Below are 24051 nucleotides of genomic sequence, written 5' to 3'. Positions count from 1 at the left end.
GTGATGTCCAAAAGGAAAAAAAGCATTGAATTGCCACTCATCCATTCAACAAATATCTATTTAGTGCTTACTCTGTGCCAGGCACAGGGCTAAGCATTGGAGATGCTGTGGTCGGCATCTCCGCAGTATAGAGTAGGTAGACATGAGCTTCTGGTTTCCATTCTCTGTGTTCCTTGAGGCAAATTCTTTCCTTGCCTGTGAAATGAAGTTCTGTAATGTCAGTGTTGTTCATGTTCTCTCCTAGCTGCAGCATTCCTAGTATATGTTTATGTCTCCAGGGAACTTTGTGAGGTTAGTTCCTTCACAGAGTTATCGGCTTGAAAAGATGCATCCCCAGAGTTCTCCTTTGGTCTTTTAATCAAACCTTCTGCCTGTGTGTCAGAACCAAAGCCATAGTTCTCATCTGCTTGTCCTGTTATTTGCAAGAAAAACTACCAGTAGGTGGTTCCACTGAATTCAGGACTCCCCTCAGCAGACTTAGATGAGTAATTCAGAATAGCTGGAGCATGGGATGTTAAGAGAGGACGCTCGAGAGTAGACACTGTAGAGGCAAGCAGGGGCGAGCTCACAGGAGCACATCAGACACGTGAAGGCAGTTCTGTGAATTGAGGGTAGTGGGGAGGGTTTTTAACTGGGAGTACCATGATCAGATTTGCATTTCAGAACAATCACTCTGGCTTCATTGTAGAAAGGAGCACAATTAGAGAGAGGAAGATTTCTTGGGAGGATTTTTCAGCAATCGGGAGGGAATATGGTGGCCTTGATTAGGAAGTGAGTGACAGTGAGGATGAAGAGAAGGGGATGGATTCAAAAAAGATTTGGGAGGGCAAGTGTACAGAACTTGGAGACTGATTAAATATGGGAATGGCGGGGGGTGGGGAGGGGTGGATCGAGGAAGAGGGCTCCCAGATTTGTAGTCTGAGCAACTGACTTGTATTTGTGGGCTGCCACAGACCAGGCCTGATCCCTTAATCTGGATTTGGGGTGAAATCTGGAGACATGAAAGACAGGAACCTGGGCAGACCACTCACTCCCCTATTTTAATGTAAATTACATGTTGACACCAGTTGAACTCAGAAACATACACGCTGAAGGCCCTGAGTAAATATATGTAATATGAATTGATTTTGTAATGTAAAAATCTAAGGTGAATTCTGGCATTGATGTCCACAAACTTCAGGCTAAGCTTGAAGATACCAGTAGTCTTTACCCTCTGCGAATACTCTGAAGAGTACACCTGGATGAATGAGAGATGTGAAGGTGGGATTGTGAACAAATCTTGACGGCATCCAAATCCAGCAATCTCTCAGAGATTGACATACTCCATATAAGCATATGGTTCTGATTAACTTTAATGGGTTCCCCTTGCAAACCACAGATTCTAAATTATCCTCTAGTAGGTATAACATTTATAGGGGACATACTCTTTTACCCTGAATATCCCTGGATGCTTACACTGAGTTCTTACTGTAGCCAAACCCAGAGTAAGATCATCTTTTACTAGAATGACATTGTTACATGTTAATTTATATAAGCCACAGTAAATAGGTAACTGGAAAAGAGCATTTAGAAAAAATAATAAGAAAGATATTCAAGACATATCAAATGCATTCTTCCTACAGTGTTACAGTGTTTGTTTTGTTTTGTTTTTATTTAATCCAAGGGCAAGACGTTTTCTTTTGGGGAGGAAGGGATAGTTTTTCCCAGGTCTGGAGATTAAACTATTTAGTAGGCATTTCACATTCAGCTCACAAAAAGAGGATTTGCATATGAACTTGTTTCAGCAAGAAAACACATCTGAGCGTGTTTCATGGGAACTATCTCTCTCTGTGGCAGCTCCTTTTAGCCATCTCCTTCTTTTCTTTTCTTCATCCCTGCAGGTCACTGGATTGAAACTGTCTCAGGACCTCGATGATCTTGCCATTCTCTACCTGGCCACGGTTCAAGCCATTGCTGTAAGACACTTCAGTGCCATTCTTAAGGAGACTTAAGGCTGTCAATAAACTTCAGGCCATTGCTCCCCAAGAGTCTTAATTAAAAGGGAGCTTGCCAAAAAGAGATGCTTGTCTGTCCAGAAGGAAATGTTGATGAAGTTCTTCACCTACTTTACTAATAACCTCACATAGCTAAAAAGCTGAAAGGAGTTAAAGTCTTTGAATGTCATACTTGCCATTTATCTAATTTGCCTTCTAAACTCTATTAAATAGAAGTAAACAAGCAGATACCACATATCCCTGCATTAAGAAATGCTGATGTAAGAATGTACAAATTTATAAAACCCATGATATTGTTCGCTTCTCAAAAGGGTTCATAACAGGGTTCCTTTAGATAGCAGGCTTCCTTATAACATGAAGGTGTTTGGGTTTAGATAATTTAGCTGGTTAAATGAGAGATTTGGTTAGTCAGGGAAGGAGGAATTTAAAGCTAAAGTGTTAGAAGCTCCTAAACTGGTGATCAGTCAAAACTGAAAACAAAATCCTTGGAAGACCATTGTACATGGCATATTATTCTCTAGAGGTGATCCATGGTGGGCTGCAAGAGGGCCCTGTATGTCTGAAAACACGTAAATGGCATGGTGTGCCTATGACAGAAAGTGCATTTTGGCTTTCAGGGTATCCAAGTGGGTAGAGACCCCAAAGTAACAGTTAACCCGTTGAGGCTTAGCCACTCCTGGAAAAAGAAGGGAGTCAACAGAAAGGAAAAATCAGTTCACTAAATTTTGATTCACATTTGATTTTTCAGGAGCATACCTCTTTTTCAGTTTACTAATGATATATGGATATATTTACATGCTATTCAATTGTATTCAATTATGCAGTTCTTTTTCTCCAAATAATTGCTTTTTTAACTCATTATTGTAAACAATAGAACTACGCAGTTTTTATTCATTTCACCAGCAAAGTGCTTTACTTATGCTCAGATTTGTCCAGGTGCCATGTGCCATGAGAAAGCAGAACTTCCTAATTACTAAAGGAACGTACCATTTTTAATGCAACTGCCTGGGAAGATGGGATCAGCCAACTTGATTAGATTAAACAGTCCTTTTAGCTTACAAACCAGTTTGACAGTATCTTCCTAAAGTAGCTATCTTATTGATTTAATAGCTTGGCCAGTTCAGTAAAATCAATCAGACTGCTTTATGCATGGAAACTTGGTCAAAAGCAAACAATTCTGACATTTATCAAAATGGAGAGAGTGGATTGTAAAATGAAAACGGAAAACAAAAGGGTACATCAGTGGTAAAGATAATTATTTAGTCATCCTGTTTTATGATGATGATAAATAGCTTTGGGGTGTTTATTATGTGCCAGGCACTGTGCTAAACACATTATACACATTATCTGGTTTAGCCTTATGAGGTAGGTATTATAATCCCCATTCCACATATTAGAAAGCATCAGCACAGTTAATGAACTTGTTCAGGGTCTTAAAACTAGTAAGTGGCAGACCTGGGATTTGAACCCACGACTTTCTAAAATAAAACTAGGTATGTGAAGTTTTGAGGTACTTTTATTTTCTTGTTTGTTAATGTTATTATATGAAGTCTTTTAGTGGAATGAAATGCTTGCACTGAAAGGAATAATCCTAGCAAATCAAAGTGGAATACTCTTCTGAGTACATGCTAAGAGGTGGGCGTGAAGAATGAGGCTAGCCTGGGAAGGCCAAGGAGCGTCACATAATTTATATGGTATATGACCGAAATCTTTCTTTGGGCATCAACTCCATGCCAGGCTCCAAACCAAGTATCTTATCTGCATGTGGTTTAGGACAGTAACCCTTGGAGTAGGTGGGAGTGCCCCCATTTTACAGACAAAGGGAAGACCATTTGCCCAAAGACAAGCAGCTAGTGTGTGGTAGTTGGAATTTGAACTTCTGTCTCACTTCCAGGCTCCCGTTATATTTTCTTTGATCTGGCTGTAAAGGCTATGGACTAGAAGGAATTAAGCTTTCAACTATTCCCAAGAACAGTTTTTACTTTACACATCTTAGAAAACATTATTAATATGACTTGGGATTGTCTCACAAGATCTTCTTCCTGCTAAGAGCACTGCAGCAGAAGTCCAGGAATGTATAAATGAGGTTAAAGCTAATGTAGGCGGAAGGAGGGGAAAAAAGCCAGCTACATTTCCCCAGTACCACACGCTTGGAAAATCAATCTTGTATTTAACGGGCCATACATATATTAAAAGCTATCGTATTTATTCTGTCCATTGTCTTAATGACTTTTATAATACCATAAATGGAAGACATTTTAAGACAAAGATTTTTAGATAAGATTTTATTGTGGATCCACTTGAATTGTGAAGGGTTCAGTTTGTTTTACAAAAATATCAGATTGTGCTGCTCTTTTAAGCAAAAATGTACATTTTAATGAAGCATTTTGATAACAGATATTTTCCCAGGATGACAGTTTGAAAAAAGAATTCTATTGCATTGTTCTGGAACATTGCCCTAGCACCCCTTTCTTTTTGATAAATTAAATTTATCAAATTTTTTCTTTTCTTTTTGATAAATTAAAGTTACGCAAATTCCTCTATATAGTAATATCCATGGTTGGTATTTTGTAGCAGTGGAATGGAGTTAAAGAGAGACGGTAATGAAATTAACTTGGGACTGTGCAAAACCCTTCATGAAGTACGATTCTCTCTTGATCATGCTTAATTGAAAGACCTGTCAAATACCCAGCTTTATCCATAGCCTGTTCATCTATAGTTTTCTTTTCAGAATAGACCCTCAAAAGTACTATTTGCATTTGAAGTCTCTCAATTTGCATTTTGTTCTGTACATTCCCACTGGACTAGCCTAATTTTAATTTAAATTTCTCTGTGAAAACATTTTTTCCAGAAAGGTAAGCACAAAATCATGTTAGCACAAAGCCCTTTGGCAGGGCCTTTAAGGAGGGTGGAGTGTTTCACGGATTGGAGTCTAAGACACCGAAAGGGACTGTCCTGTAACTAACCACCCGCCCGAGTGAGAAATTCCAGCTGACAGTGCTGCATGGGGGAGAGTCAGACTATTACAGCCAAGTATCAGAAATAATAGTTTTGTAAGGCATTTCCATGCAAAATGATAGGCAGCTTACCTACTCCCCAATACAGACTGTATTGCCTTATATAACTCCTCTGAGTCCCATTATCAATTCTTTAAAATGGGGATAACAATACACAGTTCTCAAGTTTGTCATAAGATTAGAGTGCCTAGTAGACAGGTGATAATCAGAATAGCTCCCATTTGTAAGCACTTTCCATGTGCCTGACATTGAGTTTTACATATACTGTCTTCAACAACAAACTTATAAGATATGTATTACTGTATTTCATCACATCTAAGAATGCAGTTTTTGTTTGCATGTTAACATTTCTGACAATCCATAGCATTTCCCACTGAATGAATATGGTATTTTTATTCCCACTTTAAAAATGAGAATTGAGTCTTAGAAAGGTTAGGTACGAGGTTGATTTAAAAAAATAGGTGAAATGTCTGAATGTCATCCTAGGTTTTCTATATTCAAAAACCCATGCCTTTAGCTACTATAAGTCTCTGCCCCAAGGGTAGACAAAGGTTACCTGGAATCCAGGGACACTAAATGACCCATAGTGGGCTTAAGGGCATCTCTAGACCAACCAAAATTATTTAAAATATATTTTTGTATGTGAATTTTATTTCTGGGGAGGTCAGTAGGTTTTATCATATTCTCAAGGGGGTTCATGACCCCCAAAAAACATAAGAAAGAACATCTGGGGGTAATCAGCCCTAGTCAATAGGCAGGATCTGGCCTTATACCGTACAACATGATTTAATTTTTTTAAACACATTACATCTGTGGGTTATCTTTGGTTCCCAACCTTCACGTAATCCATATTCTTACCAGATTCATGCATAGCTTTGAAAATTCTAAAAACCTGTGGGTGGGAACTGCTGTGTCCTTTGCTCATGAACTGCCCCATCCCTCATCATTTCCTCCACACCAATCAAGATTTCATATCTTACAGTACACAGATCACCCTCTGACCACTTTCTCCCCCAAACATACTCCAAGTACAAGGGAGACAGCTCTCCAGGCAGCCTTGTCAAAGATGACTGCCCTGGCCATGCTTCCCACCTCCCTTAGGGCCTGGGTGAACGTCCTGACTCCCTTCCAAATTGGTAAACCTCTGATCCCTCATGCCCTCAAGCTGAACTACCTTCTTCTCCTTCTCTGTGCACTCAGGTACCAACTTCCCAACATTGCCACACTGTCACTAAAACTTGTGACATTGGCTTACATCTTCTCACAGCCCAAACCCCTCCTTCTTCTTGGTGGCGACACCATCTGTAGAGACACTTCAGCCTCTCAGATCCTTGACCTCCTTATCTCCACTGACCTTCTCCTTCCACTTCAGCATTTCACTCCGTTGTCCACATCTGGGACTTTGTCATCCCCCAGAATCACTCAAGCTGTAAACATTTCAAAGGCTATCTGTCCACCAAAAAATCCAAATCCCTAGGGGGAAAAACCTCTTCCTCATTTTCTTTGGAGCCACTTTCTTAAACATCACCATGCCGTCTGCCTCCTTAAGGCCAAACCACAGTTCATCTTTTTGTTTTCAATCCATATGCCAAATAAATTATGATTTTAAGCTATTCAAACGTCCTGGCCAAAACTAAAGAATTGTACAGTAAGATTCACCACAACGACGACCCCAAGGCAGTGTCTTATTTGCAAGTATTAAAGGTTTGTAGGTTGAGTTTAGTATACTTAGCAAGACAAGGAAGAGTATAATGCATTTTAGGAAAACATTAGGGTAAAAATTCTGAAATGAAAATATAATGAGGCCCTGAGTCAACCAGAGCATGTGATTTCCGCATCATCCCAGGTCATTAAGCAGTAACTGGGAGTGGTTTTCTGGCTGGAAGACTCGTTATTAGAGCACCACTGCCTGGTTTCAAGTGATAGGAAAGGTAATTTTAACCCTCTGCCAGCCTGAAGACTTGGGTTTCACCTTCTTTATGTTATTAGTGTCCTCTTTCCATATTTCTGCTGCTGCATTTGTTAGTGCCCTTTCCCCAGAATAAACATTTTAGTTCCTATTTAGTGAAGGGAGGCTGACTAAAGCGCTGCTGACTCTGTTCATTCCGGAACATTTGTGCCTGTACCTAACCCTGTACACTCTATTCCCAGTACCTAATAGAGGGCCTGGGCCACTATAGACACTCATCAAATATTTGTTTTAATGAACTGCATTAATATTAGCCCTGTACACATTGTCAATTACTACTGATAGAAGCAAATGGTGTCATAATTTAAGGGGTTTTGGGGTCAGGCAGGCCTAGGTTGGAATTCCCACTCTACAGCTTAATTACTTGTACGATCATAAGCAACATAATCTCCTGAGTCTCAGCTTTCTGCGATAGTATATGTAAAGTTCTTGGTGCAGTGTCTGGCACCAGGTAGGCACTTAGCAAATGTTTGGTATCATTTCTGTTGTGACCTTACTGATGCCATCTTCTTCTTTTCCCTTTAAGTTCGGGACCCGCCTCATCATCGAGGCCATGGAGGCAGCAGGGCACTCTATCCGTACTCTTTTCCTATGTGGAGGCCTGAGCAAGAATCCCCTTTTTGTGCAAATGCATGCGGACATTACTGGTGAGTCTGGGAAGAAGGAGAGAAGGTCATTTTAGACGTGCAGCAAATGGGCTGGCCAAGTTCTGAGGTTGAGAATAGGAGGATATAAGGCATATGCCAATTTATTTTGAGCATATCCATTTCAAAGTGTGTTTTTTTCTGCCTTAAAATAACTGAATTTTTTATAGTCATGTAGGGGAAAATGACCTCTCTGGATATCCATAGGGTATTATGGAAGCACAGTGGGGCCCCCCAACCAATTTGGGGACAGTGACAGCACCGGGCAGTGGTCTGGAGAAAGTAATAGGAAGCTGTCTCGAGGAAAGAATGCAGAGCCCATCTGCTGTGGGAACCATGGATCTGGCTGCAGACTTGAACTTTGACCCCTAAGATCCTGTGATCCTGTGATTCCTTCTCAGTGCATCATAGTCAGGGATCATGGTACTGAGGGAGAAAGCACAGTGTAATGGACTGAGCTCTTTGTGATATGGGCAGAGCCAGAGCCAGATCTTCAGTAGAGTCCCTGGGCTCCAAGGAAGAGTCCCTATTGACAGAAAGCTTACCAGTGTCACAGAAGCTGGCCTGGACTTCCATTCCTCTATACCTGACCCTCACCTTTCCTGCTCCTTTCAGCCCCAATATCTCCTGGAGGCTTGTCTTCCTTCTCAGGACCCATCCCAGGGTTGCCAGGCACCAGGGCAGGGCAGGGGAAGGGAAAGGGAGGGAAGGATTGGAATCCCTGTCCCTAGCTCCAACCCCAGCCTGATATGAGTCCACCTTACCCTGGCCTTCATCCATCATGACCCCTTGCTGCTCTCTTCCTCTGGATTACTGAACTCTGACAGCTAGGTGAGCCAAAGTCCCTGATCCTCACCCTGTTTCATCCCAAACTCCCTGCCCCCTCCAGATTATGCTCTTGGCTACCTCCTGTAGTTTAGAGCTTTACCAAACATAATAGGTGTAGCTGACCACTGCATATTGTGATGAAACTAATAAGTTACTTATCCCCATCTTGTTGATAGGTAGACTGAGGCATAAGGCAAAGGACAGTATAGAAAAGCACGCAGTCTTAGGGTAGATATCTCAGGATATTAAGTATAGAAATGACTATGTTTCACCAAGCTCCACAGTAAATCAGTGTGAATCATTTTATTTATATTTAATCCTCCACCAAAAGATAGAAATTGGTGACCCCATCTTACAGACAAGGAAACTGGGGACCAGGGAAGTAAATTAAATTGACTACCCAAAGTCAAACAGCCAGCAGGGGCAGGACCAGGACAGTAATCCAGGTATGTCCAGCCCCTCTAGGCTCTTTCCCCTACACTGTGCTGCTGGCCCAGACTTCTTGATTTGTCTGCCTTGTTTGCAACCCTTTGATGATGACAACCCTTTCCTGAGGCATCCCAAACCTTTGGAAGGTGTGCCATTTTAAGGCAGAAAGACGAAAGGGATAAAAAGACATCCAGATTACCTTATAATTTTCTCTAGGAGAAATATCATGATAACATTTTTTCTAAATATCAGCTGGTTCAGATAAGGTTCAGACTTAAAATTTGCTCTGTGACTTTCCAATATCCAGCTTTCTAATAGCCAAGAAGTCTTCTTACCTGGGTGCAGGAAGGAAGGTAAAAATCAGTTTGGGTGACATATTACCCAAGGGAACGGGAAACAGGGCCCAGAGAGCAGGGCAGCCACGGTGACCCAGGGCAGGGCGGTTCCCGGCCTCCTCTGTGAAATTGGGCCATTGTCCAGGCCCTGCGGTCCCTGAGCTGACTCAGAAGCAAGGGGGGAGTGGGGGGGTGGGGAGTGGAGGGGGGGTGTCTGCAGCAGCTTCACAGAAAGTTCTGCTTTGGAAACTGTTCTCCTCCAGGCTGTTGAATGAAAAGGCTGTTAATCGCTATTTGGATTCCAATTGAAACTGGAACCCTTTGTCTCATTAACTATGGGCCAGTTACAGTTCCGGACAAAGGGACCTTTTCTTTGGCCTGGAATTCCTCTTCCTTTGGAGGCCTGTGACTGACAAGCTATGGCAAAGTGCATCTGCCTTTAAATGCTTTGGGTTCTGCAAAACTCATTAATGCATCAGATTAAATAGTTGACATTCCAGGCAAGGCAGCTTCCTCTCCTTCACCCAGCACTCAGAGAAAAAAAACACATTTGCATTTGCACATTCCCAAGCCACAGGTAGTGTCTTTGGACCTTTAAACATTCTATTTTGCTCTAGTTTTCTTGCAAAGAAAGAGGACCATAGATCTGTTCCGTGATTTTCAGGAATCCGTGTGAAAAAACAACTGAGTTTGGAAGATTCTCTGGAGATAGTGTGGAGTGGTGGAAAGAGCAAAAGACCAGCTCTGTGACTTTGGACTAGTTATTTTTACTCCTCTGAACTTCAGTTCCCTCTTCTGTAAAATGGGGATGATATTATCTCCCTCAGACTATCAGGCTGAGGAATAAATGCTTGCACGTTTGTGAGCACCAAGCTCAAAGTAGGTGTTCAAGAAATGTTTGTTCACTTCTTCCCTCAAGGCAGCCCCATGCCAAAGAGGAGGAGGTGTGTTTGAGAAAAAGTGGTTTACTATGTTGTAAGTGAATCTTTGCCATTTTGGGAACAGCCTGCTAAGTGCAAGCAGGGAGGTTGGGGCTTTGCCAACTTGAAAAACGTCCTCTATGTGAGGAGAGACAGCCTCTATGTCTGGGTGGTTTAGTTTACTGTGGTTTCAAGAAACCTTTGGTGTGTATGTACTAAGTAATTGTAGGTTTCCCACACTGACTTGGGACTAAATGTTCTCTCCTCTACATTTTGTTTTTTAGTACTGGCCATTTCTGTAGGGTTTCCCTGTTCCTGTTATATTCATTATTTTAATCATTCGTTCAGTCATTTATTCACTCAAAAACATTCTCTGAGCTTACCAGTGTGCCAAGCACTGAGCTCGGCATAAGGATGCAAAAGAGAACAGTAAGGTTCTGCCTAGAGTTTCATTACAAAACACACAAAAAAGTTCTCTCAATGCTATGACCAAGATCCAGAGCAAGTACATTGGGAACCCAGAGGAGGAAGGTGTCAGCGCAGAAACAGATGGCACCCTCAAAACTGGGTTAACGGGAGAAGAGTTGAATAAAAGGTCTCTGTGCAGAGGTGTGGCAGGAGATAGGGAGACCCCAGGCAACAAGGAAGTCACCTACTTTGAGCTTGGTGCTCACAAACATGCAAACATTTGTTCCTCAGCCTGGTAGTCTGAGGGAGATAATATCATCCCCATTTTACAGAACGGGGAACTGAAGCTCAGAGAGGTGAAAATAACTAGTAACAATATTCCCACCCTAGGCCTATGGGGGCAAGAGCAGGGAGAAGCAAAGCAACCTGAGACTGATGGGGCTTTGAAGAGGGCCTCGGGACAGAGGCTTAGTAAAGGGTCACAGATGCAGCCAGATGGCATGGGGGCCACATATGTGGTCCATGCAGGCCATTCTCCTGGAGAAGGGGGAGAGAGGACCCAAGGGTCATATGGGAAGGTCCAGCACTGGGTGAGTGGAGTGAGGAGAAACTTGAGAGAGAAGGTGGATTGTAAAATAATAGCAGCTAATGCTAATTCCGTGCTTTCTCTGAAGCAAGAAGCACCTTAGTTATGTAACGCTTTTACTCCTCACAGCAACCCTTTGAGGTAGGTGGAATTTTAACCCCATTTTGAAGATGAGGAAACCGAGGCCCACAGAGGTTAGGTAACTTGCCCAGGTTCAGACAGCCAAGCAAGTGAGGGAATAGTGAAGATTTTGATAGGGGGCAGAGCACTTAGGGAGCGAATGGCATTTGGAGGGGCTGTCTTCTAAGAGGCGCTAGGTCCAGGGAAAGCCTTGGTGCACATGTGGAAGCTCAGGTGGTGCCAGTCACATGCATTGTGCCCAATTCCTGGGATTCTGTGAAAGGCACATGGTGCTCTCTCCTGATTTGCCCAGTACAGCCCTTCAGCATAGCCCAGTGTTTATCCTTCCCCCCTGGATGGTCTATGGGAACGTTTGCTGTCCCTCCCCATGTTCTCCAAACCACCCATCCAGTTTCCAGCCCAGGTGAAGTGCACATAGAGAGGCTTCACCCACCATCAATATCAATTCTAACAGAAGCAGCCACCATGGGCCAGGAAATGTGCTAAGCCCTGTCTGTGCATTCCCTCAATTATCCTCACAACAAACCTGTGGAGGAAGTCTTATTTCCATCCTCGTTTTACAGAAGGGAAATCTGAGGCTAAACAAATTTGTGATTTGCTGAAGATCACAGAGATAGTGGAATCAGGAAACAAACCCAAGTCTGAGCTTTTCCTGGAGGACTCCCCCTCCCCTCCCCAGATACCTGCAGCTCCTTGTTGGCAAAGTCTCCAGTGCTGGCCCTGCAATGTGGGGGCCAGTAACCCTAAGGATGTGGGGGAGAGAGATCTCACCCTTTGTCAGGGAGGCCTGGGGCAGCTGACCCAGCCCTGGGGCAAGAGGATGGGGTAAGCGGTGGATGGGGTTGTAGAGGAGGTTGTGTCAGGGAAGTCTTCCAAGAAAAGAGAGAAAGAGAAATCACATCTTTAGAAAAATAACTCTTGAGAAGAGGGAGATTTTACTGGTGTGGACACAGAGCTCCCTCTGTGGAGTTTGCTGCCATCTCCTGATTAGCAGATCAGTATGTATATACAGTAAGAGTCATGAATTGCTTCCGTTAATCCCGATCCCTTCCGTGAAACCATGATCCCCCAAACACTGAGCTTGCATGTGGACAGCTTTTCCCTGCCTGGCGGGCCTCTTCTACTCATCATTCAGACTCCCTACTTATGCCTCATCTCCACTGGGATGATCCCCCATCCCCACCCCAGAAATGAGTTATTTCGTCAAATACTTGTAAGCACTTGCTCTGAGCTACACACTGGTTGAAATGCCAGGATACAACAGTGGACACAACAAAATCCCTGCCTAGCTTATGTTCTAGCAGGGGAGGCAGACAAAAAAAAAAGACAAATAAGTAAAATACAATGTTAGAGGGTTATGAGGTAACAGACGAGGGGGTGAGGAGTGTTGAAGATGGTTGAGGAAGGCTCAATTGGAAGATGACATTTGTGCAGACTTGAAGAGGGTGAAGCAGTTGCCATGTGGACATCTGGGAGGAAGCGTTCTACAGAGAGTGGACGGCAGGGACCCTGCAGTACATTCAAGAAATAGCAAGGAGGCAAGGCAGTGTGGCTGGGAGGAAAGGAGAAGTTCAAGGTGAGGGAAGTAGAGCCAGACCCTATAAGGCTGTGTGGGCCATTGTAAGGACTTTGGCTTGTGCTCTGGGAGACGTAGGAAGCTACTGGGAGGATTAATCACACCCTCTCTTACTACTTCCCTGTATCTCAGTTAGAGAACCAAACTCTTGCACGACCTTTATCTCTTTCTCATCCATCTCGCCTTTGATACCCCAAAAGGAGAACATAATCTGATTCATCTCTGTATTCCCTGGGCCCAGCAAAGCACTTAATAAAGGTTTGTTGAACCGAACTTCAACCACAGTGTAGGTCGCAGCTAGCAAAAGCCTGGAAAACCTGGGCAAAATGGTTTCGTGAGTTGATATATATGGTGTTGGCTCCCACAGGCCTCTTTGCTACTGCACCAGCAGGCAGGGATATAAAATCCTTTAGAACCACATAATCCAAGGAACAAGGAAGTGAGGCGGGCAAGGAGGGGAGAGGCCACTGCTGTTTTGACGTCGGGTGTGTTTGCTGCAGGGGCTGCCTGCTGGCTCCCCACACTGCCTAACCGAGGTGTGGCCTTCTCCTGCGCAGGCATGCCTGTGGTCCTGTCACAAGAGGTGGAGTCTGTTCTTGTGGGCGCTGCTATTCTGGGTGCCTGTGCCTCAGGGGATTTCGCTTCTGTACAGGTATGTGAGGACCAAGGGGCAGGCCATGGCCCCTCCCCTGTCTGCAAAACACACACAGGATATAATTAAGAAATGACAGGTTCCAGCCAGAGAAAGCACAAACGCTTCTAGCCTCAGACATATTTATTGCAGTTTTCATTTGACTTGTCCTGTGTTAATGTTGGTGGTTCTGTTTTCCTGTTGGGTTCTGTTTTTCTGTTGGCTTTTTTGTTTTCTCCTTCAAAATAGCTCTTAAATTTTTTCTTTTAAATTTCTCCTTGACCATTTTTCTTTTAGGAAAAAGGTAAGTCTCAAAATATAAGTTTGTCATGTATATTTCAGTTTTTTTTGGCTTATTTAAACCCTACCATTCTCCAAATACCTTTGAGGCTTCTATCTACAAGAGACACAAATGAAAATGTTAGTAAAAAAGGAATTAAAGGGAAAAATAAGGAACAAAGATATAGGAAGAAGGAAAAATTTGATGTCTGTCATTGAGCATATAATTTGGCTCTGAGCTTCCTGGCAGCCAAAACAAAAAAGAACACATGATAAGTTGCATAATTGTTATTTTGAAAAAGAGGAAACATACTAGTTTCTGGTGGGAGTCAAAGCTTTTCCTTCCACCAAATTGCGAAAGAGTTCACACTGGGGCTTTATGGCAAGGTTTGGAGTGTTAAAATAATAGTATTAACAACAGGTTTACAAAAGAGCCGAAAAGCAGCTTAGTGCAGGGGCAGCATAGCCTATGGAGTTAGACCGCCTGGGCACAAATGCTACCTTGACTGCTCACCAGATCTGGATCCTACCATGCTGTTCTGCGCCTTGATTTCTTTACCTGTAAAAATAATAATCAATAACACATAATGAGTTCTTTCAATGGCTTATAGGCAAGCACATTTAGTCCTTGCAAAGCTCTATTATCCCCATTTTATAGTTGAGAAACCCTGAGGCACAAAGAAGTTAAATAACTTGGTCTAACTTGAAATAGCTAATGAATGCCAGAATCAAGAAACCTGGCTTCCATGTCTCAACTGAGAGTTTAAGAGAAGTTTGTTCAGCTGAGATGCAGAGAGCTTAAATGACATGCCCAGTGTCTAAATGTCAGAACTAGAAGACAGGTTTTCCACACAAGACCAGTAATTAGAGATCTTTTTATTTTTAACCCTCTTCTACCAGGCACCGTGCTAGGTGCTTTTCATATCTTTGTGATACTTGTAACAGCCCAGCCTAGGCAACAGAGATTGGGCAACTGAGATCAGAAAGATTAAAAAGCTAAGGGTACACTGTTAGAAATGGACAGATGCAAAAGTCTGATTCTAAAAACCTGTGCTCTTTGCACCACATTGCACTGCCCAGGCCTCCAGAATTGATGCCTGTGAAACATCTCTTCCAAGGAATTGGATCCACTCATGAATGATTATGGGTTTTAACTCAAGTTTTTACACAAAGATGGCATAGTTGAATTCTCATTTTTTTTTCCTAAGTTTTCTGCTACTGTCTTAAAAAATCACATGAAGATATTTATTATTGAAATGTCAGTGACTTGTCAATTGTTATTTTAATATACCAGCTTGCAAGGACGTTCTCACAGCTAGATGCCTTGACCTTCCTGGGACAAATTATGATAGCTAAAACAAAACAGCAGGGATGCTACTGAGGCCCTGTATACCTTATCTCCTTTAATCTTGACAGTCTCCCTGGAGGATAGACATTTTTATATATGAGGAAACCAGGAGTCAGAGAGGTTTTAAGAAATTTGCCCAAGGCTCCACAGTTAGTAAGGGGTGGAGCCAGAATTGAAATGAAGGTGTCTGGGCCATATCCTATCTAGATTCTCATTAATTTTCTAATTTGTTCGCTTTATTTTCCCTTTTTTTTTTTTTTTTTTTTCGCTCTTTGATTTAAAAATATTGTTTTGGCTTCTTTGCTTCATTATATGAAATAGTCAAAGATGTATTTTCTAAAAGAAATGCCATCAGTCACAAATCAGGAGATACGCTCTAGAACAAACAGTAGTGTGACAAGATGGGGCTGCTCCCTCAGATACTTCATTTCATGATTTATGGCACTTCTTAGTCAAGACTGGGGTTCCACATCCAAGGAGATTCCGGTCACCTATTCCCCTAAGTGGAAACTGAGCTTAATTTCATACCGGCATCAGCACTACATGAGATTTTCCATTAATCTTCTGGAATTTTCTAAGATTGGGTGGAACAAACATTGGAATTGGTGACTTGAGTAGCCGAAAGTCTCACAGCATCTCAAACAAAAGCTTGTCTCACCTATTCAACCCAAGGAAGTTTGTGCCTTTCCTGATTGTTTTAGGAGACACCTATCATCTGGTAAAGTGAGCCCCTGGCAATGAGAGGCCTGAGTTTTGTCATCGCTTGCCTGAGAGAATCCATGTAATCTTTACCTCTCTGCTTGCTTACTGCATCTCCTCAGATAATGTCACCTGACCTCTCCATTGCTTATTTTGTTTGTTTGCTTTGTTCCTTTTTAAAATTTTTAAATATTAATAGCTACTCTTATGGGACCACTGAGATAAAGTGCCTTTGAAAGACCCAAGGACCTCTATAGCCACAGGGATAATTCCCAACATCATTATTGTAATTATTCAGAATTGCTTTGGAAATGTAAATGCGTGTGGGTTTGACTCCATTCTCCTTTCTCCAAAGAAAGGGAGCCCATCGGCCTGCCTTAGGTCTGGGTACCAGCTCAAGAATCTGGCAGGTTAAGATGAAGCAGAATTGCTTCCTCCCTGTGATTCATATAGTTCAACCTGAACTTCAACACGCAGCCTTTTCTTTGAACTTCAAAGATCCTAGTTTGGTCTGCAGGTTGTTGGCCACTTCTTCCTTTAAGAAAGCAGAGTAATTCCTGCCAACATCTCAATGATTCCTACAGATCAGCTGTTTTATCATCTCAAAACCACACATCTGATAGTTGGATAAGGGATTTCTCTTCTTATCCAGATGGGCAGACTTTGGCCCAGCTGGAGTCATCCCCTTCAGATGGTAAGACAAGGAAGAGTCCATAGGAGGCATGGACATCCATAGATCCTGGCTGCAGACCTAAAGAAGAGATTATGGCCTAGGAGGAGACAGAGCTTCCCAATTTCCCAGTGCCGTGAATGGAACACTTCAGTTAGGGTTAGAGCTCTTTATCCTCCTTTGGTGACACCAGTGGATCTGAAGGCCTTACAGCTGTGGATTGCTATTGCAAACTTCTATATATTTCAATTCAAGGAGAATTTTATCATGTGGTGGGAGAGAGACAGTAGACAGGATTTTCTGGCAGGATGTTAATAAGAGAGATCAGTCAAGTACCAGGTCCATTGCTATTCCAAGTTCTGAAAAATGCTGATAATTCCTAGCTTCTGTACCCTCTTCTTAATCTATTCATATTCTCTTTTTTAGTTTCTCTCTCCACTCTTCCCCTTCCCTCTCCTGCCTTTCCTCCCTTTAGGCATCCAAAGTCTTCTTTTTATTCTGTTTTCCAATTAGGATCTCATGAAGTTTTCTGATATAGCCATTGCACTAAAGAATGTAATGACTAATAGTAGCTTAAAGAGTCATCCCTCTCCAAAAAGTGTACTCTCCTTTAAATAAGTTTTAAAACTATAAACTATAGTTTCTTTGAGGACAAATAGCATGCCACAGTTGTCTTTATATCTGCAGCACACTGTATGGTCTTAATAATGCTTGTTGAATAAAATGGAATCAAACCACAGAGATGCAGCTCTCTTGATACAAGTTCAGCTATTGAGTAGGTGTGAGAAGACATGTTTGGGGGAGTGAAGGGAGTTTTATTGGTGAGACTTTGGAATCCATGTCATCTTGACCTCTGTAACTATTCCACTTGGCCACTTCTCCACCCCCAGACAGTCATATCATCACCCCCTTGTATTCCAAAATGAATTTTCTCTAATTCTTAGTATTCTAGAAAGCAAACATTTGTATGTAGAAGTTGGGAGCAGTCCATAACATTTTTAAAGGCTCCTTGGCTCTGGAAATTTAACAAAGTGGAAAAAAAAGTTTATAAAATATCAACACACTTATGTTTTCTGAGCATAGATAGTAGAAAGGTTCTCAGATATGTAAAAGACAAGTAACACAAGAAACCAGCTTCAAGATGTTGTGAGAGATAACTTAATTGAATGGCAAAGAGACAGAAATATAAAACAGCTTTGCACTTTCTGCTTCCTTCAGACCCATGCAGATGCCATTAGATTTCTGTAATTTATCTTAAGAGGTAGGTTTTCTCCTTAGACTATTTATACAAAGCATGCTTTAATTTTAGCGAAGTTATTTATCTTGTAACACCCTCCCACCCCCAAACAAAAAAGCAGTTAGGGAGGCATTTGAAGCAAAAATTAACAAAACGAGACAGCGGCAAGAGATCAAAATGATTTCAGCAATCATTTTGAAGCAAAGTACCAATGTAAAGAAAATAAGCCCTTGGAATCAGCCAATTAATCAGAAACCATCTTCCTCCCACTCTGTAAATGTTATAGTCCCTAAAAACTGCTGACTCTTGTACTCCCACCATCAGCTTTCCCTGTCATGTTCCAGACAGACTCCTATGTCTTCCAGAAAAACATGTAAGTGGTCAGTTGAGAGCCTTGATTATGCATCGTTTCTACAATGTGTGCCCATGAGATAAACTCTCATGCCAGCCACAGTGGTCTAACCCCTTGCTCAGTGCTTGCAGACATCTCCTTCTCTTCTTTTACGTGAAATTTGCTTCATTTAGAACCAGTTATATTCATCACCTGTTAAATGCTGCGAAGCCTGTGATTTGGTATCCAATACAGTTTATCTCCCATTTGTTTTATTTTTTGAGAGCCATCTTTCTGTGTTTTTTAGTTCTATTTGACTTTCCAGCACCATAAATACCAGTTTTACAATTTTCAAAGTAAAGCTAATTAAGATAACTCTAATTCTTGGAGTTTGGAAAGACTGAAATATAATAAATGTCAGAAATATGAAACCATCCCATTTCTCAGTGCACTCAATCTTAATTTGCTTTTTTTTTTTTTTTCTTGTTCTGGAATACCACTAATAATTCATGTTCACTGTGAAAAAATGAGAAATTCAGTTAAGCTGAAAGAGGAATATGAAAACACTGATCTTACTACCTTAAAATAACTACTATTTAATATTCTGCTTTCTATCCTTTTCATCCTTTTGGTATGTATTTTTAATTTGTTTGATGCTTTTTAAAATTACAAAAATGTGTTCATACAGTGTATACTATTTTATAGCCTTTTTTCCCACCCCAAAATTTGTAGTAAATCTCTTTATATATTTTTTCAGAATGCGTAATTTTCTATCATATAGAATATACACCTAGACTTGACTATTTATGTTGCCTCCATTATTGTAAAAATGCTGCCATTAACATCTCTGTGCCTAAATTTGTGCACATATCCTACATTATTTCCGTAAAAGAAATTATAGAGGTCTAATTGTTAGGTGAAATTGTTTGCCCAACTTTAAGGATTTTGAAACAAACCAACACTTTATATTCCCACCAATGCTATATGAAAATTCAAGGTTGACATTTCTTGTGTACAAGGAATCTTTTGCTGTGAATTTTAGTTCCATTTAATTTTTATCCCCAGGCCTCTTATAATCCTATTCGTTTCACATATGGTCCTGATATTAGCAACTTTTTTTGGTAGACTTTTGCCCTTTGCTGCGTTACCATGTGTTTCTGGACACTTGAGATTCTGGTTTCTAATTAAATAGATTCAGATTTCTGACTGAATTTTCTCAGTATCCTGTCCCATATGTCAATGCCGCATAGAAAGTCAACAGAAACCTTGGAATGGTAATTAATAGTTTAAAGAAGGATTAAATTAAGAATGTGATGTTGGGTCTAACATTCAATATACTTATTGCTACACCTGGTTAACAGTGTTTTTTAAAGAAATTCCCCCCTCCACAAAAGCCCCAAAACTCCAAAATTCAGACTCTGATTAATTATAAATCTCCTTGTTTCAATCGGCTTGCAGAATGGCACTATGAATGTAAATGTCAAAACATTAGCTGAGAATTAGAATTATATTTTTAGGAAATTATTTCTATATAAGATGTATAACATGACTCTCCTGTTCCTTACAGGATAACCAGGAACAGCCCTGTCACTTTCCGTCCATTATCATTCATATAATCATTGAAGCAACCCAATAGGTGTTACAGTTCCCATTGTACAAATGAGGACTCTGAAGTAAGGAGACATTGTATAACCTTGCTTGATGCAAAATCCATACTCTTTCCTATTCTATCAAACTATATCCTAGTAAGTAGACATTTATTGCTTGGGAAAAGCAAGATCCCATGGTAACTCAACTGCATTTACAGGATGGTATTGGTTTATGGAAAATATCAGCATCACACATTTGACATCATCGCTTTATGAGTGTCAAATATAGAAGTAAAAATAAGAAGAGCATCCTCTTTGGTTTGGAAATGTTTTAATTCTTTTGTTCAGAGAAGACTTCATGACATCCTAATCAGGGTTGTTTTGCTTCACATACTTGCTCTTAATCATAATTTGACCATTTACTTTTTATAGAAGTAGATATAAAAGATCACTTTAGTTAAGAGCTTTAAAAGACATTTTTAATTATATTATTAACAACATGAATATTTAGACTAACAAACATACTTTTCCCACCCTACCCCCACCCCCCATTTTTTTCAGGAATTTAAGGCTTACAATTTTATAAAAACAAACAATAGTTAAATATCTACTGAGTCCTTAGAAATTTAGAAGGATTACAGAACCATATTTCTAAAATAAAGTTTATCTAACTCAACTTGACTTTGTTTCAAGATAATGTTTCATGTTGGTACGATTCTAAAGAAATATTTTAGATCATCCCATAGAAGTAAATGTTTATTAGTGATTAATGCCTGTCTAATTATCATTTCTGTCTTTACCTTTCAAAATAAACTTCCTTGTTCTAATAAACCAGAGATAAATAGGTTGTTTTTTCCCTCTACATTAACATAACTCATGAATAGCAAATACAAGCTGTATAAGCTTACTATTTAACACAGTGAATTAAGGCATGGAATAAAATAATAGATCAAGAAAGACAAGCCCTGTAGTTAAATCAGGAATCAGGAATATTTTGTAATTGGGAAAATAGCCCTGAAAGTGACTGTAACTACACAAGCACACACACACATACAGACATATACATACCACATAAAACTGGTAAAAATTTTATTCAGAATAGTGGAATCCATGGAGGTCTTACTGAAGTCTATGAAAGAGTTTTAGTTGCAGCATTGAGGCAAATGATCAAGAAGTGTGCAGAAGAAAAAAGTGAAATCATTATTAGAGTTGCTTAGGCGGGATATTTGGTACTCCGTAGTGAACCAAAGTACCATGGGCTCAGAAAATTGAGTGGAGTGTCTTTAATCATATGCATTTCAAATAAATCTGAACATTTTAAAAGTATTTGAACCATGTTAAAAGTTATATATGAAGAAACTTCTTATACTATATCATAATAATTTTACAAATGAGGAAACTGGGGGTAAGAAAGGTGAAGTGGCTTACAAAAGCCAATGGCTAAAAAGTGATAGAGCCAAAATCCAGGTTCCAGCTTAGGATTCCAAAGTTTAGGATTGTTCAATTCTGCCACAAATGGAAATGGGCTCTTCTGGGGCTAAGTGTGATTGCTATTATTTAAAAAGCTAGTGTCAGATTTAGATGGCTGTAATTTGGATGTACATTAAAATGGCACTGTGTTAGTCAGGGTCTGCAAAGTAAACAAAGGGCATCTTCAAATTAGGATAATTTTTGGAGAGTTTAATAGAGAGACTACTTACAAAATTGTCAGCAGGGCATTGAGAAATCCCAAGGGAGAATATGGTATCTTGGAGTTTGTAACATTTGAGTATAGTCACTATCCCAGACTTGAAAAGGCAAGGGGAGAGCGCAACTACTGGAACCCCAGAACAGAGGACTGTGTGCATATTGCTGAGGCAGCTGGCTTGCCACTGACCCTGTAAGGAAAGAGATAGTTAACTGACCCCATTCTCCTTCCTCTCCTTGATGTCCTGCCAGGCTCCCCCTGACTGGACTCAAAGAAAGCAAGGAGACTCGTTGATGTAGTCCATGTAAATCAGCCTTGCTAAGAGCGGAGAGGGTGGGGAGTGGATTTTCAGAAGCACATGGAAGATGGCCAACATAGTCTTCTAGACTTGCTGCTTAGAGTAGTCTGTGGTCCAGCAGTCAGTCTGTGAACTGTTACAGGTATGCAATGAGATAAGGAACTTGAACTAGGATGTAAATCAACTATGTCATCAAGTGTACTATTTAGTTCAGCTGACATTTTATTCATAGCAAGATGTTCTCAATGAAGGAATCAGTGTGTTGGTTTATATTCTGGTGCAAGCTCCTTCTATCATTCTGGACAGGCCCTTTTGGTAGCACTGATCTAGAATCTGTAGCTTCACAGATAATGACACATATGCTGGAGATACCCCAAAGAGACTCCCTATCCTTGCCTTAACCTTTTGCTAAAGAGAAAGCAACTAATGTTTTTTTGTTTTTTTGTTTTTTTGTTTTTTCCCTGCACCTCATCTGAGCAGGGCACTGTGCTGAGATACTTCAGATTACACTTATTCTTGAAAGTTGGGTTATTCGTCTCACCTTTACAGACAGGAAATCGAAGCTCAGAGATTTTAAGTAATGTGCCCCTGGTCTAACAGCTAGAAATTGGCAGAGCTATCACTCAAACCCGTAACTGACTCCACAGTCCACGCTCTTCCAAAGTCCAGGCTGCCCCAGGACCCGTGCTTAAAATGATCTGACAGTAACACCCAGGAAACAAAGTCGGGTTGTCGGGGTATTGCCTTGTTTTGAGACTCATATCTGTGATCCATATTGTTGGTAACAGCTGAGTCATGGTTCCTAGGAATAGACACACCCCGACTCCAGAAATCAGATAGTACCAGTCATACGTACCATGTTACTCTGCTTTACAATGCCTTGTCCAGTTCAACCAGCCAGGGCAGAAGGTTAGGTCATCTTGTTTCTAAGTGGCTCTTGTCTGTTTCCATCTCTTTTTAAACCTCAGAGGTCCAGAAAGAGGGGGAGAAAGAATTCATGAGAGGGATGCATTTCCTTAGAAATGTTGTTAATTGGCTAGGCAGAACAAGAGAAGGAAATAAAATAACTGTTCCTTACTGAGTAAAGGCGTCTTCTTCCCTTACCTCATTAAAAATTAAAAGCACTCTTGGTTTAAGTAGGTCAAATTAGTAATTAAGTGCTATATAATCAACTTGTATAAACATAATATCGAAGGGGAGGCCAAATTAATCACTCTGCTGGCTTGTTTTTGCCCCATTAATGCACCTTTTATTCAAGTCCTTCCTGTAATGTCAGGATGCGTTTTCTGCTCTCTGCTGCTGGAGATAGGATGGGCTGTGATTGCTGAGCTGACAGATGACAGGAGGCTAGATATGGAGAAGGCATGGGAGATGGGGCTTGATTCAGAGTAGGTGATGAGGATCCCTGTTTCATTCATCGAGTCAGAGCTCATCAAGAGGAGCCTGTCATGTGCCAGGGACTGTCCTAGATGGTGGAAGAATAAAGAAGAATTCAATACAGGTACAACAGTCTAGGAGTCCCCAGTCTGTAGGGGATGGGGAGTACAGAAAGATACAGTGATGTAAATCAGTACTAAAGTATAGTGAGCATGGCATCTTCCTTGGGCAAATTACTTGATTTCCTTGTGCCTCAGAGCCCCATCTGTAAAAGATAACAATAGTATCTACATTACAGATATATTAGCTCACAACCTATATTGTGAGGAGTAAACAGGTTAGTACATGTAAAGGGAAATAATATCTGTTTAATGTTGGCTATTATTTTTAAATTACAATTTCCGTACAATGGAATAATGGAACACTGAAGAAGGAGTGTCTTCCATTATCTTGAGGGCTGGGAAAGTCCTCCCAAGGAGGCAACATTTGAACTGGGCCTTGGAGGGTTAGTTACTGACAGAGTTGCTACTCAGCAGTCTGTGTGACCCCAGGCCTGTGCTTGTAATCTTTGCAGTCGAGTGCCTCCCCAGAAAGCAGAGAAAGCAACATGTGCCACACCCCTGCACAGTCTTTCTCCATTTTCAACTCAACACAATAAATACCTGTAGTAATTGCTGGAGCTTCAGCCTTGTGGTATTGTGGCAACTGCCTGCCAAATATTTTGGGGTTGGAAGAGGGTGAGTGACCTGAGACCAGGCAGGATCAGAGGAAATCAAATGGGGCAGAAGAGAGGCCCCTTGCATAGAGCAAATAGCTCTCGAAGTCCCCTTGCTGTGCCAGTTCTTGGCTTGCTAACTATGTGAATGAACCTGGGCATTTTTCTGAGCCTAAGTTTCCATATTAACTGACTCCACTGAGTTACTGCAAAGATTCTGTGAATGAAAGTACACTTAGCATAATGCATGGAACACAGGAAACTATTATTATGATTCCGTAAATTAACTTAATCTTGATGACAAACCTATGAGGTGGGTAGTATCATTGTCTCATTTTATACA

General features: G+C 41.0%; 1 protein-coding gene across 9 annotated transcripts in view; it reads left to right on the top strand.

Annotated features, from left to right (window-relative positions):
* The window catches only part of FGGY (FGGY carbohydrate kinase domain containing), a 472286-nt gene that overhangs the window by 381189 nt on the left and 67046 nt on the right, over positions 1–24051 (top strand). For 8 of the 9 annotated variants that reach the window (XM_037827092.1, XM_037827085.1, XM_037827086.1 and 5 more), the window contains 3 exons: positions 1881–1955; positions 7507–7627; positions 13405–13499. In XM_037827092.1, the coding sequence (XP_037683020.1) occupies positions 1881–1955; positions 7507–7627; positions 13405–13499 (291 nt within the window). The remainder of the gene's footprint in view (positions 1–1880; positions 1956–7506; positions 7628–13404; positions 13500–24051) is intronic. The other variant, XM_037827091.1, reaches the window with a different exon arrangement.

Source organism: Choloepus didactylus, chromosome 2, assembly GCF_015220235.1.
Source record: "Choloepus didactylus isolate mChoDid1 chromosome 2, mChoDid1.pri, whole genome shotgun sequence".
Classification (NCBI taxonomy): domain Eukaryota; kingdom Metazoa; phylum Chordata; class Mammalia; order Pilosa; family Megalonychidae; genus Choloepus; species Choloepus didactylus.
Note: the sequence above shows the minus strand (reverse complement) of the source record. Positions and strands in the feature narration are given on the sequence as shown.